Source organism: Rhinichthys klamathensis, unplaced genomic scaffold, assembly GCF_029890125.1.
Source record: "Rhinichthys klamathensis goyatoka isolate OS25496 unplaced genomic scaffold, OSU_Roscu_1.1 h1tg000204l_1, whole genome shotgun sequence".
Lineage (NCBI taxonomy): Eukaryota > Metazoa > Chordata > Actinopteri > Cypriniformes > Leuciscidae > Rhinichthys > Rhinichthys klamathensis.
Genome location: NW_026606729.1, coordinates 218,192 through 233,556, shown reverse-complemented (window position 1 = coordinate 233,556; position 15,365 = coordinate 218,192). Strand labels below are relative to the sequence as shown.

General features: G+C 44.3%; 1 protein-coding gene across 3 annotated transcripts in view; it reads right to left on the bottom strand.

Annotated features, from left to right (window-relative positions):
• foxk2a (forkhead box K2a) overlaps positions 1-15,365 on the bottom strand; it is a 40,582-nt gene that overhangs the window by 22,897 nt on the left and 2,320 nt on the right. For all 3 annotated transcript variants that reach the window (XR_008808209.1, XR_008808208.1, XM_056263246.1), the window contains exons 3-8: positions 4,431-4,572; positions 4,190-4,336; positions 3,310-3,503; positions 2,787-2,971; positions 1,202-1,456; positions 565-723 (exon numbers count right to left, since the gene is read on the bottom strand). Coding sequence is in view for 1 of the 3 variants with exons in the window: in XM_056263246.1 (XP_056119221.1) it covers positions 565-723; positions 1,202-1,456; positions 2,787-2,971; positions 3,310-3,503; positions 4,190-4,336; positions 4,431-4,572 (1,082 nt within the window). In the remaining 2 variants the exon portion in view is untranslated. The remainder of the gene's footprint in view (positions 1-564; positions 724-1,201; positions 1,457-2,786; positions 2,972-3,309; positions 3,504-4,189; positions 4,337-4,430; positions 4,573-15,365) is intronic.

Here is a 15,365-nt window from a genome sequence, read left to right as displayed (position 1 = left end):
GTAATAACCTATGCTGTAAATACTGTAATAACCCATGGTGTAAATACTGTAATAACCCATGGTGTAAATACTGTAAAAACCCATGGTGTAAATCCTGTAATAACCCATGGTGTAAATACTGTAATACCCATGCTGTAAATACTGTAATAACCCAAGCTGTAAATACTGTAATAACCCATGCTGTAAACTGTAATAACCCATGCTGTAAATACTGTAATAACCCAAACTGTAATAACCCATGCTGTAAACTGTAATAACCCATGCTGTAAATACGGTAATAACCCAAACTGTAAATACTGTAATACCCATGCTGTAAACTCTAAAAATTCCATGGTGTAAATACTGTAATAACCCATGCTGTAAATACTGTAATAACCCATGGTGTAAACTGTAATAACCCAAACTGTAAATACTGTAATAACCCATGCTGTAAATACTGTAATAACCCAAACTGTAAATACTGTAATAACCCATGCTGTAAATACTGTAATAACCCAAGCTGTAAATACTGTAATAACCCATGCTGTAACCCTTCCTGAAGGGTTAGTGATGTGAGATGCTCACCGGTGCTACCGGAGCCCTGGACCGCTGAGACCACATGCGTCCCGTTCTGAGTGATGGCCTTGACCGGCAGCTGGTGCTGACCCACGATAGTGACCGTCTGCAGAACACGGGCCGTCCCGCCCAGAGACGCCGTGATGGAGGGAACTGGCTCCACTTTCACTGAGACACACAGCATTACAGAGGCTTTCTGATATCAGTTATGATATTATATATATATATTACTCAGATACTTTCCACATAATAACTGGACAAAATATTGATGAGAGTTGAACTTGAAGCTTCGACAAAGAAAAATGGTTCAGCAAACAGCTTCAAACAAGACGTAGTAATAGTCATACCATTAATTACACAAATGAAACCAAATAAATAGTTATTTGGACAAAAAAATATTGATATGACTTGAAACAGTTTTAAAATTCTTAGTGGTTTATTCTTATAATCCATTACAGTGTCAAAGACATGACAGTGACAAAGATGGAACAGGAGAGAGCGAGTGGAACGGGAGATAGTGAGTCTCCAGATTGAAGGAAGCCGGACAAACACACACCCGGAAATCAGACCTCGGCCAAACAGAATCAAGTATTCCACAAAGCTTCTGATATTCAGCCCTATTATCACAGAGCTTCCACACGCTCACCTTTGACCTCCTGGTGCTCTCCGTTCTCACGCGCGGACACAACACTGGTCTGGCTGAACACCGGCTCGGCCACAGACAGGCCGGTGACGGTCGCCATGGACACCGCCGGGATCTGGTGCACCACATGCACCGTCTGCAGGGGCTGCTGGGATGCGGAGGACACAGGAGTAGCTACGGTGTAGGTCAGGGGCTTCAGGGTCTGAGGGAGCTGCCGCTGCACTGTGATGAGGACCGGCTGCGTGTTCAGAGGAGAACCTGTGGGACACACACACACACTGTGATGAGGACTGGCTATATGTTCAGAGGAGAACCTGTGGGAGTAAACCAGGTCAGACCACAGTTGTTCACAAGTCTTTAAGCTGGAGTCAAGTCCGGAGTCATTATCACTGGAGTCCGAGTCAAGTCCGGAGTCATTATCACTGGAGTCCGAGTCAAGTAAGGAGTCTTTATCACTGGAGTCCGAGTCAAGTCCGGAGTCTTTATCACTGGAGTCCGAGTCAAGTCCGGAGTCTTTATCACTGGAGTCCGAGTCAAGTCCGGAGTCTTTATCACTGGAGTCCGAGTCAAGTCCGGAGTCTTTATCACTGGAGTCCGAGTCAAGTCCGGAGTCTTTATCACTGGAGTCCGAGTCAAGTCCGGAGTCTTTATCACTGGAGTCCGAGTCAAGTCCGGAGTCTTTATCACTGGAGTCCGAGTCAAGTCCGGAGTCTTCATCACTGGAGTCCGAGTCAAGTCCGGAGTCTTCATCACTGGAGTCCGAGTCAAGTCCGGAGTCTTTATCACTGGAGTCCGAGTCAAGTCCGGAGTCTTTATCACTGGAGTCCGAGTCAAGTCCGGAGTCTTTATCACTGGAGTCCGAGTCAAGTCCGGAGTCTTTATCACTGGAGTCCGAGTCAAGTCCGGAGTCTTTATCACTGGAGTCCGAGTCAAGTCCGGAGTCTTTATCACTGGAGTCCGAGTCAAGTCCGGAGTCTTTATCACTGGAGTCCGAGTTAAGTCCGGAGTCTTTATCACTGGAGTCCGAGTCAAGTCCGGAGTCTTCATCACTGGAGTCCGAGTCAAGTCCGGAGTCTTTATCACTGGAGTCCGAGTCAAGTCCGGAGTCTTTATCACTGGAGTCCGAGTCAAGTCCGGAGTCTTTATCACTGGAGTCCGAGTCAAGTCCGGAGTCTTTATCACTGGAGTCCGAGTCAAGTCCGGAGTCTTTATCACTGGAGTCCGAGTCAAGTCCGGAGTCTTTATCACTGGAGTCCGAGTCAAGTCAGGAGTCTTTGTCAATGGAGTCCGAGTCAAGTCTGGAGTCCGAGTCAAGTCCGGAGTCTTTATCACTGGAGTCCGAGTCAAGTCAGGAGTCTTTATCAATGGAGTCCGAGTCAAGTTTTGAGTCTTTATCACTGGAGTCTGAGTCGTGTCTGGAGTCTGAGTCAAGTCCAGAGTCTTTATCACTGGAGTCCGAGTCAAGTCTGAAGTCTTTATCACTAGAGTCCGAGCTGTACGCCTGAAACACACACACACACACACACACACACACACTTCCTCTCCGGCTCTAGTGTCAGCAGCGGTGCAGCTCTATCCCTGCCGTTACCTGCAGTGTTCTGTGTGAAACAGGCCTCCTGAATGACTGCTAGTTTGGGCTGGATGGCCGGAGCCGGAGTGGGATCGGGGTCCATGGGAACAGGCGAGCCTTCCCTGGATAAGCTGTCTGGAGTCTGAACGCCGCTGGAGTGGGCCGACAGCGCCCCAGTGTGGTTCGGAGATGCCGGAGCGCTCCTGAGAGAGAGAGAGGAAAACTAATCTTAGTTTATTTATAAAGCAGTTAAAAACAGAGACGTTGACCAATGTTCTCAACAATGATTTAAATAAGTTACAAATACAATAAAAATCACAAGCAAAAGATTAAAAAAGTCATGCATGACATAAAGAACATCAGACATCAGGGGGATTAAAGAGAATAGATGCGCTTTTAACTCTGATTTAAGATAATGTCTTGCTGGTTCAGTATGAGACACTGGTCAGCTGTTCCACAGGCACCAGCGAACACATGATACACACGAGAGTTACAGTAATAAACTCTCTCTCCCGATAGCCTGACAGTAAACCCGGATCACCTGGATGACAGCGGGCCGAGGGGAGTCCGGAAGCAGGGAACGCCACGAGGCCGGCGCTTACGAAACGCCTGTTCGACGAGCTTCCCCTCGGATGAGGGATCTATCCTCCAGAACGAGCCTTTTCCCGGCTCCTCCTGAGATCGGGGCACTTTGATGAAATAGCGGTTTAAGGACAGATTGTGACGAATCGAGTTCTGGAAGAGAAACATGAGACAAAGGTTAAAAGATCTGAATCTGATTTGAGACAGTAATGATGAAGCCAATGAACTACATCACTGACACTCATTTGGCTCCTGCGCTTCAGGTTTATTCCTTTGTCTGTTTTTCACTCTCCACCCTTTTCTCTGTACATTCACTCCAGCTCAAACTGTGTGCTGTGAAACCAGCAGGAATCATGATAAAAGATTAAAGGAGGATATGCAGCTATAAACACTCAGGAAGAGCAGGAGTTTTCAGCATTTATCAGTTCTGTGGGCATTAAGGAATAACAGCTCTATCTTCGTTAACTTGTAAATGTGGAAGGTCATGTGACAGATGTGAACCATCTATCTTTTATATCATAAGATCAAAAACCATGAGATTGATCATGATATATGAGCCCTTTAAATATTTGGACAAATTTGGAAAGCTAGGACTTCATTTTAAACATTGTACCATCATTGCTGTACACGTCTTGTGGATTTTCTGTCTGGAAAGTTCACCTCAAACACAACAGACGCTGAGCGCACGGCCCGGCTCGGACGCTGAGCGCACGGCCCGGCTCGGACGCTGAGCGCACGGCCCGGCTCGGACGCTGAGCGCACGGCCCGACTCGGACGCTGAGCGCACGGCCCGGCTCGGACGCTGAGCGCACGGCCCGGCTCGGACGAAGGACACTCACCTGCCAGCCCTTGTCTGCTGTCCTGTAATACGGATAGTTCTTCGTGATGTGTGTATATATCCCGTTCAGTGTGAGCTGCTTGTCTGCTGCCATCGTGATGGCCTGAACGATGAGCTGAGCGTACGAGTACGGCGGCTTGGAGTCGTCCTGTTAAACACAAGAACAACATGTTACCGCAGATCTGAGGCGCACTGATGAACGAGACATCATCACTGGAGGGAGAGATAACATGCGTTATTACTTTCGGACTGTCTCCTCCGGAAGCTTCCTTGTCGTTCTCGGATTGGGAGTTTTCATTGATGAGCTCCGCTGTGAGGCTGCGGCTAATCTTATAGCTGGAGAGACCCGCTCCTCGCGGACTCGACGGACACGAGTTAGCAGCGCTGAGGAAACATGGCATAGGCATAATTCAGTACGTCTGTGCTTTAAAAATATCCTAATGATGATAAGTAGGGCTGTGCAAATTGATCGTGACTGATTTTCGATTTCGAGGTGAAGGGATTATTGTGCAGCGGTGTGCTTTCGTTCCTCCCTAAGCCAAACTTTATATCCAAATCAGCCAATCAAATGAGAGTTGAGAGTTGGCAGGGGGACGGGGGTTGACTAGCTTTCATAATGCACACACGCAAGGTCTCTCGCTCTCTTCCGTGCGCGCGCTAACACAGTTTGGAGCACAGTATGTTCTGTCTCGCATGCGCGTTAGATTCCGGGAGATTTGAACTAATTTCAGGGAGCCGCTATCAATAGAGATCTGCGTGCCATATAACTCCCACAAGTACACAACTACACAAGCATTTTTTAACCGAACCTTAACGTTACTCTGTCTAAATTACCGAGCTAACAGAGCTACGTAAACAGAGCGAACATGAGAGCATCCGACTGCAGACGTCAATAATGCAGCGTAATGGAATAATCTCCCGATCAAACTCCGCTTCCCGAAAGTTATAAACTGCCTCCGGAACCCAGTTAAGGTACAAAAATCTATTCAACAAAAATAGTGATGCAGTTAAGTGTTTTTTCGCTCAGCCGAGCCCTCTCTGTTGCTGTGTGGAGCAGCGTGTGTCAGTCACCTCTTCCTGAACGTCACTCACTCACTCACTCTAACTCACTCATCCGTGCACGCACTGCGGTCTCGTGAGGAAACGCAGCTTTTTGATATAAAGTTTTTCTTGTTCCCGAATACAAATATTTTTTTAAGTATTTGTTCAAAATAACTATTCGTAAAAAACACGTTATTTGTACCTTTCCGAATACCGTATTCGGGTTCGGCTCCACCCCTAATATATATTAGGGGTGGAACGGTACACAGAAGTCACGGTTCGGTACGATTTCGGTACAGTGGAGGGAAAAGCAAAACAAAAATGCAGAAGGCATTGTATTTTTTAAATAAGTTTTATTAATAAAGGCATAGAACCAGTTTATTTGTAGTGCACTGACAATAGTTTTATATAATTAGTTTATTAATTAAATTGATAAAAAGACTAAAAGACCTTGTGATATGTTTGGTAATTGTATCTGAATTAATTTAAAATTATTTTGCTATATTTCAGATCAATATATTTGTTTTCCTTCATTTTAATTAACATTATTAATTAACAATGTAACATTATTCTCATCTGAATTATAAATAATGGATTTCTGTATAAAATAATACTACCATTAAAAACACATTCGATTTTCTTTTTTAATCAATGTAAAATGTGTAAGATTAGTGCTCAGAGGACAAGAAATGAAAACCAATGCAATATGACGAATGTCCAAAAGATGGGACCCACAGACTGTTTTGAAATGGAGTTGAATAAATATGTTTTGCTTTTAAAACTGTGTGTGTGATTTTGGTTGGGTGACAGTTGTAGGTTACAGTTTGACAAGAGTTTACAGTGTGACAAAAGCACAATGTTGTGTTTTATTGCGAGTGTATAAGTAAACACTTTGCAGGTTTAATGATCTGTATGAACAAAATGACAGAGTGTGTTTTTTATGTTTCCACTGTTCGATCGCGCGCCTCTCTCTCTCTCTCTCTCTCTCTCTCTCTCTCTCTCTCTCTCTCTCTCTCTCTCTCTCTCTCTCTCTCTCTCTCTCTCTCTCTCTCTCTCTCTCTCTCTCTCTCTCTCTCTCTGCGGATGTTGTGGGTGAGTGGGCGGAGTTAGCGCGCAACGCGCGTGAGTGGAAGAGAACGCTGTTGAATGAGTGAGTTTTTCTATCTTTTTCTGACTTTTTTGCGGCTTGTTTGTGTAAATCTTTTATTTGACAAGAATATTGTTGAGTAAGAGACGCTGGCCGATATGGCAGCGTCTCAAAGTTTGGATAATTTGACGCGGAAACATGGCATTAAAGTTATCCCCGCGGAGCGTTGTTCTGTTGAGGATTGCACTATTGCAGTCGCTGAAGTAGTTGGATACTCTAGTATTTTGTCTGCAGCCAGAATGAATAGTGCTATAGTGATTTTTTTGAGTAGTGTAGAGAAAGTCAATGACGTTGTAGTGAAAGGGATTGTTGTCAACAGTGCGTTTACCCCAGTAATGCCTTTGGTCCAGCCGGCAAAAAGGATTACACTGTCGAATGTACCACCATTTATCAGAGATGACGTGATTGAAAGGGAATTAATGAGACATGGTAAAATTGTGTCTAAAATCAGGAAGATTTCGTTAGGTTGCAAGCTACCTCAGCTGAAACATGTGGTTTCATTTAGAAGACAGACACACATGATTCTAAAAAATGAAAATGAAGAGCTAAGTTTGGCCATGAAATTTAAGGTGGATAACTATGAGTATGTGATTTATGCAACGTCAGAAAGTATGAAGTGCTTTGGTTGTGGACAGGAGGGACATATAATTCGTGCTTGTCCTGAGAAGGATGATTCGGTAGTGCCTCTGAACGAGAATAGGAAAAAGGAGCAGACAAATGTAGGAAGAAGTGAAGAGCAGAGACAGCCAGAACCCGAAGGATCAAGGATTAACACGGAGAGGGGAGATGGAAGTAATAATGGAGAAGTTGACAAGGAAAAGTTGGAAGATGTTGTGAATGATGCTAGAAAAGCAAGCAGTATCATGAAAGAGTGTGAGGTAACTGATTCTAACTTAGTTGCAATAGAAGGTGAGGAAGACATGGAAGTGATAGAGGATGAAAGTGTTTTTAAAACACCTGCAATAAAACGGAAATTGAAGAAAAAAGGCAATGGGAAGAGAGTTAGGAAAGAAACGGGAGATGAAAATTCAGGAAAAGATGTTGAAAATTCTGGGATTCAGATGGAATCAGATACGAGCAATATTGACGAGCCTCAGTCTGCCTCAGAAAGTGGAGATGATTCTTCAGGGTCTGCGAGTTCAGTCTCTCAAAAAAGATCTGCTAGAAGTGACTATACACTTGAGAAAATTAGAATATTCCTTCAAACAACTAAAGGAATGAAAGGAGTGAGAGTGGAAGATTATTTCCCAGATCGAGAGCTGTTTATTAATTCAGCTAGAATGTCAATGAAAGAGAAGGGTGCAAATAATTTAACTGATCAAGAAATTTACAGATTGAAAAAGATTGTGCAAAAGCTGAAATTGAATATATTGAGTGATGAATTTGAAGCAGAATGATTTTTTTATTCTTCTTGTGTTGTATTTTTGGTTGTTTTGCCCTTTTTTGGTTTATATTCATTCACTTATGAGTACGCTAAGACTGGGCACACTCAATATAAATGGTGCACGAGAAAGTGGGAAGAGAACAATGCTTTATGAATTAATAAGACAAAAGAAATATGATGTGATGTTGGTTCAAGAAACCCATAGTGATGCTAAAAATGAGAGTGACTGGAAAATGGAATGGGATGGAGAAGTTATTTTAAGTCATAAAAGTTCATCTAGTGGTGGTGTAGCTGTTCTTTTTCAAAAACACATAAAACCTTTATCATATGAGGTTGAACACATTGTTGAAGGGCGACTATTGAAAGTCAGAGCAAAATTTGAAAAGTTTGTTTTAGTTTTTGTAAACATTTATGCTCCTGTTTGTGGTCCTGAGAGGGTTTATTTTATAAAAAAAGTGAATGATGCTCTTTCTAGCTTTGAACAAGAAGAGTATATGTTTATGGGAGGAGACTTTAATTGTACAGAAGATCATAAAGTAGATAGGAACCATAAAGAGCCTCATATTGCATCCCAGCATGAAATTGTGAAACTCATTGTTGAAAATGATCTGTATGATATTTGGAAAGTCTTGCATAAGAATGAAAGACAATATACATGGGCACAAGCAAGAGAGAATTTTATTACTTTGGCTAGACTGGATAGATTTTATTGTTTTAAACATCATTTCAATGCTATAAAGAAATGTGTGATTTTACCTGTAAGTTTTTCTGATCACTGTTTAGTAGAATGTAGTATTTATATAGCAAATATAAAACCCAAGAGTGCTTATTGGCACTTTAATGTCTTATTGTTACAAGATAAGGCTTTTATTGAGACGTTTACATATTTTTGGAAACAGTTTGGGTTGAAGAAGCATGAATATAGATGTTTACGACAGTGGTGGGATTATGGTAAAGTGGAAATACAGCAACTGTGCCGGCAGTACACACTCAATGTTTCTAGGGAAATTTCCCGGTCAATGAGAAACCTAGAGATTGAAATTGTGGAACTGCAAAACTCAGCAGCGTCCACAGGAAATCGAGGGCATACTGAGCTCCTCAAATCCAAAAAGAAGATTTTAGATGAGCTGTTAGGCGTTAAAGCACAGGGTGCGTTGGTCCGCTCTCGATTTCAGAGTATTGAGTAGATGGATGGCCCGACTAAGTTCTTCTTTGGTCTAGAAAAAAAGAATGGTCAAAGTCGTTATATTCACTCGCTATACTCAACAACTGGAATAGACATAACAGAGCCTAAGGAAATTAGAAAAAGGGCGGTGTCTTTTTATTCAGAATTGTATAGGAGTGAGAGCCCAGAAGTGGATGAGCCAGTCAATTCGTTTCATACAGGGTTGCCGAAAGTGCCAGATGAAGTTAATGTTGAACTTCAGAAGCCCATTTCCACAGGAGAATTGCAGATTGCACTGCAGAGCATGGAATGTGGCAGGGCACCTGGAATGGATGGTCTCCCCATCGACTTTTATAAGATGTTTTGGTCAGTAATGGGGGATGATTTGCTTGCAGTCCTCAATGAGAGTCTGGCTGATGGCTTGCTACCGTTGAGCTGCAGAAGGGCAGTCATAACTCTGCTGCCAAAGAAGGGAGATTTAAAAGATATAAAGAATTGGCGACCCGTTTCACTTCTGTGCACTGATTTAAAAATTTTATCTAAGGTTTTGGCAATAAGACTGAGGGAGGTAGTTGGTAGGGTCATTCATCATGATCAAACATACTGTGTGCCTAATAGGTCCATCTTTGATAACATATTTTTAATTCGAGATATTTTGGAAGTCTCTAGGTTATTGAGTTTAAACACTGGTCTGATTTCAATAGATCAGGAAAAGGCGTTTGATCGGGTTGAGCACGGCTATCTCTGGCGTACACTGGAGGAGTTTGGGTTCAGCTCAGGTTTTATTGCTATGATCAGGGTTTTATACCAGGACATTGAGAGTGTGCTGAAAATAAATGGAGGTTTGTGTGCACCTTTTAAAGTAAAAAGAGGGATCAGACAGGGATGTGCATTATCAGGAATGCTTTATGCCTTGGCTATTGAACCTTTGCTGGTAAAAATTAGAAATAGTATTGAAGGATGGTCTATACCACACTCAGGTGAAAAAGTGAAGCTATCAGCTTATGCTGATGACATTATTGTTATGATTAATGATCAAAATGACATAATGGTATTAAAAGAAATTATTGATGAATTTGGCATTATTTCTTCAGCCAAAGTAAATTGGTCAAAAAGTGAGGCATTGATGTGTGGTGAGTGGGATGGAGATCCTCCTAAATTACCAGGAGGCCTGTCCTGGAAAAGTGATGGCATAAGATATCTGGGAGTCTATCTTGGGAATGAATCTGTATTACAAAAAAATTGGGAAGGTATTTTAGAAAAAGTAAAAGGAACATTTGAAAAATGGAAGTGGCTTTTGCCAAAGATGTCATTCAGGGGGAGAGTTATAGTTATTAATAATTTGGTTGCATCAATGTTATGGCACCGTTTGACTTGTATTGATCCTCCCGTTGGGCTTTTGGCTAAATTACAAGCCATTATAGTAGACTTTTTCTGGAATGGCTTTCACTGGATAGCCCAGAGCGTACTGTTTCTGCCCACGGAGAAGGGCGGACAAGGACTCATACATCTGGCCAGCAGAAGAGCGGCCTTTCGACTGTTGTTTATACAGAGATACTTGACGGGACCAGTGGAGTTGGTCTGGAGGAAAGTAGCCGATATTATCTTTAATCAAGTGAGTGGATTGAACTTGAACTCTGGACTCTTTTTAACAGACTTCAGCAAACTACAGTTTAACACGTCGATTCAATTCTACAAAGGACTTTTTAATGTCTGGCAACTTTTTAGAAAACAGAGGCAAGACACAACATCTCTGTACTGGCTGCTCGAGGAATCTCTTGTTCATGGAGCGAGGTTGGATGTGGCTTGTGAAGTCACACCAGGACTATCTCAAATATTGTGTTCATCCAAAACATTAAAATTGCATAATTTAATGGACATTGGTGGTCCTGAGCTAAGCAATTCTCAAGCTGTGGCCTCTCATTTGAGAGTTCAGTCTGTACGACAGGTTGGAAAAATGTTAGATTTATTAATGCAAAGGTTGACAGTAGAAGAAAAAATTTTATTGAAAGATTATTATAATGGTAGAGTGGCTTCTATTATTTTAGATCCATTTCCAGTCATTTTAATTACTCCTGATTTAAAGGGCTTAAATGGATGCTTTTTGGAATTGGAAAGTCTGGAGAATCTGAACTTTCAAGAGGTCCAAAGTAAAGTGTTATATAAATGCTGTGTAAAGGTGTTAAATAAAACAATTCTTAAGGAACGAAAGGATACAGTGTGGAGACAAAAACTGGGGTTGGAAGATGATGTAAAACCTGTATGGAGAATTCTGTATAAATCACCGTTAGAAAAGTCCACAGGTGATCTTCAGTGGAAAATATTGCACGGCACAGTTGCTGTAAATGCTTTTGTGAATACGATTAATTCTAATGTGTCTGATGAATGCCCTTTCTGTGAAATAAGGGAAACGATTTTTCACTGCTTTTTAGAATGTTTAAGGTTGAACAATTTGTTTAGTATACTTAAATTAATGTTTTTAAGTTTTGGTGAAAACTTCTCCACTCAAAGCTTTATTCTCGGCCCATGTTATAGAGCGGCACAAAGAAGTAAATGTCAGTTGCTAAACTTCTTGATTGGACAAGCTAAAAGAGCTATTTATATCTCAAGGAAAAAGAAGTTAGAAGGTTTAGTAGGGCAAAAAGTTGAGATGGTTTTTAAAAATTTGGTGAAAAGTCGGGTTCTGATTGATTTTAAGTTTTATAAGTTGGTTAATGATTATGAAGGCTTTTTGCAAAGGTGGGGATATAATGAAGCTATTTGCACAGTTGTGGATGGAATGTTGTTTTTTGCTTTAGTATTGGAATAAGTGGTTGGGTGTGGAGAACCCAACCCAAGTGATTATTTATAATGTAAATGTAACATTTATAATATGAAGTTCTGTGGGTCAAATAAAGTTGTTGTGAAAAACTCTCTCTCTCTCTCTCTCTCTCTCTCTCTCTCTCTCTCTCTCTCTCTCTCTCTCTCTCTCCTCTCTCTCTCTCTCTCTCTCTCTCTCTCTCTCTCTCTCTCTCTCTCTCTCTCTCTCTCTCTCTCTCTCTCTCTCTCTCGTCTCTCTCTCTCTCTCTCTCTCTCTCTCTCTCTCTCTCTCTCTCTCACACTCACACACACACACACACACACACACACACACACACACACACACACACACACACACACACACACACACACACACACACACACACACACACACACACACACACACACTCCAGCATTGCAATCTTGACATCGCAGCCTGTCCATTATGCGGTCACGGTCACACCAAACGCGAATAGAGCATCAAATTCGCGTCTAGTTCGACGCTAGTCCAAAGCGAATAGGACGCGCGGATAAAGCCAACGTTTGAAGTGAACGCGTGTTCAGAGCTAAGCCGATGGTACAGATTATGTGTCCATAAAGAACCCGCGTATCTAACAGTAGTTCCACATTACAGTTTTATTTATTTTTATACCGTGTATTCTCCGTGTAAATTCGTGCACCGAACCGTGACGCCCGTACCGTTTCGGTTCGATACGAATACATGTACCGTTCCACCCCTAATATATATATATATATATATATATATATGTATATATATATATATATATATATGTATATAAAATGTATACAGAGAAGACTACGCAGATGTATTTTACATTTAATTACTCAGTTTCTGGTGTAGGCTATTATTATGTTTCTGAATTCCACTGTTAGTACATCTTCCTGAAAAACCTAAAACACTGTTTAGTTCATTTGTATTTTTGTTCTGTTGTATATTTTGCCGATTTTGTTCGTAATTAGTTTCTTTGTTTTTATGTATTGCCGAATGTCTTCTGTAACTGTTTTGAGGGCTTTTACTCACATTAGCTAACCTACTCTTAATTTTTGCTTTAGTATCAATACACTGATCTCTAGTCAAATTTAACTTTGATCATATCGCCCTTTAATAATCGTGTTGAATAATCGAGATTTAAATATTGATCGAAACGATGGAGATGTTTGTTAGGGTTCAGTTACGGTTCTGACCTGAGGGTTCCGGTGGGAGAGGAGACGGGAGTGGACTCATCAGGGTTAAGGGTTACGGGTTCGGGTTACGGTTCTGACCTGAGGGTTCCGGTGGGAGACGGGAGTGGACTCATCAGGGTTAAAGGTTACGGGTTCGGGTTACGGTTCTGACCTGAGGGTTCCGGTGGGAGACGGGAGGGGACTCATCAGGGTTAAAGGTTACGGGTTCGGGTTACGGTTCTGACCTGAGGGTTCCGGTGGGAGACGGGAGTGGACTCATCAGGGTTAAGGGTTACGGGTTCGGGTTACGGTTCTGACCTGAGGGTTCCGGTGGGAGACGGGAGTGGACTCATCAGGGTTAAGGGTTACGGGTTCGGGTTACGGTTCTGACCTGAGGGTTCCGGTGGGAGACGGGAGTGGACTCATCAGGGTTAAGGGTTACGGGTTCGGGTTACGGTTCTGACCTGAGGGTTCCGGTGGGAGACGGGAGTGGACTCATCAGGGTTAAGGGTTACGGGTTCGGGTTACGGTTCTGACCTGAGGGTTCCGGTGGGAGACGGCAGTGGACTCATCAGGGTTAAGGGTTACGGGTTCGGGTTACGGTTCTGACCTGAGGGTTCCGGTGGGAGACGGGAGTGGACTCATCAGGGTTAATGGTTACGGGTTCGGGTTACGGTTCTGACCTGAGGGTTCCGGTGGGAGACGGGAGTGGACTCATCAGGGTTAAGGGTTACGGGTTCGGGTTACGGTTCTGACCTGAGGGTTCCGGTGGGAGACGGGAGTGGACTCATCAGGGTTAAGGGTTACGGGTTCGGGTTACGGTTCTGACCTGAGGGTTCCGGTGGGAGACGGGAGTGGACTCATCAGGGTTAAGGGTTACGGGTTCGGGTTACGGTTCTGACCTGAGGGTTCCGGTGGGAGACGGGAGTGGACTCATCAGGGTTAAAGGTTACGGGTTCGGGTTACGGTTCTGACCTGAGGGTTCCGGTGGGAGACGGGAGTGGACTCATCAGGGTTAAGGGTTACGGGTTCGGGTTACGGTTCTGACCTGAGGGTTCCGGTGGGAGACGGGAGTGGACTCATCAGGGTTAAGGGTTACGGGTTCGGGTTACGGTTCTGACCTGAGGGTTCCGGTGGGAGACGGGAGTGGACTCATCAGGGTTAAGGGTTACGGGTTCGGGTTACGGTTCTGACCTGAGGGTTCCGGTGGGAGACGGGAGTGGACTCATCAGGGTTAAAGGTTACGGGTTCGGGTTACGTTTCTGACCTGAGGGTTCCGGTGGGAGACGGGAGTGGACTCATCAGGGTTAAGGGTTACGGGTTCGGGTTACGGTTCTGACCTGAGGGTTCCGGTGGGAGACGGGAGTGGACTCATCAGGGTTAAGGGTTACGGGTTCGGGTTACGGTTCTGACCTGAGGGTTCCGGTGGGAGACGGGAGTGGACTCATCAGGGTTAAAGGTTACGGGTTCGGGTTACGGTTCTGACCTGAGGGTTCCGGTGGGAGACGGGAGTGGACTCATCAGGGTTAAAGGTTACGGGTTTGGGTTACGGTTCTGACCTGAGGGTTCCGGTGGGAGACGGGAGTGGACTCATCAGGGTTAAAGGTTACGGGTTCGGGTTACGGTTCTGACCTGAGGGTTCCGGTGGGAGACGGGAGTGGACTCATCAGGGTTAAGGGTTACGGGTTCGGGTTACGGTTCTGACCTGAGGGTTCCGGTGGGAGACGGGAGTGGACTCATCAGGGTTAAAGGTTACGGGTTCGGGTTACGGTTCTGACCTGAGGGTTCCGGTGGGAGACGGGAGTGGACTCATCAGGGTTAAGGGTTACGGGTTCGGGTTACGGTTCTGACCTGAGGGTTCCGGTGGGAGACGGGAGTGGACTCATCAGGGTTAAGGGTTACGGGTTGGGGTTACGGTTCTGACCTGAGGGTTCCGGTGGGAGACGGGAGTGGACTCATCAGGGTTAAGGGTTACGGGTTCGGGTTACGGTTCTGACCTGAGGGTTCCGGTGGGAGACGGGAGTGGACTCATCAGGGTTAAGGGTTACGGGTTCGGGTTACGGTTCTGACCTGAGGGTTCCGGTGGGAGACGGGAGTGGACTCATCAGGGTTAAAGGTTACGGGTTCGGGTTACGGTTCTGACCTGAGGGTTCCGGTGGGAGACGGGAGTGGACTCATCAGAGTTAAAGGTTACGGGTTTGGGTTACGGTTCTGACCTGAGGGTTCCGGTGGGAGACGGGAGTGGACTCATCAGGGTTAAAGGTTACGGGTTCGGGTTACGGTTCTGACCTGAGGGTTCCGGTGGGAGACGGGAGTGGACTCATCAGGGTTAAGGGTTACGGGTTCGGGTTACGGTTCTGACCTGAGGGTTCCGGTGGGAGACGGGAGTGGACTCATCAGGGTTAAGGGTTACGGGTTCGGGTTACGGTTCTGACCTGAGGGTTCCGGTGGGAGAC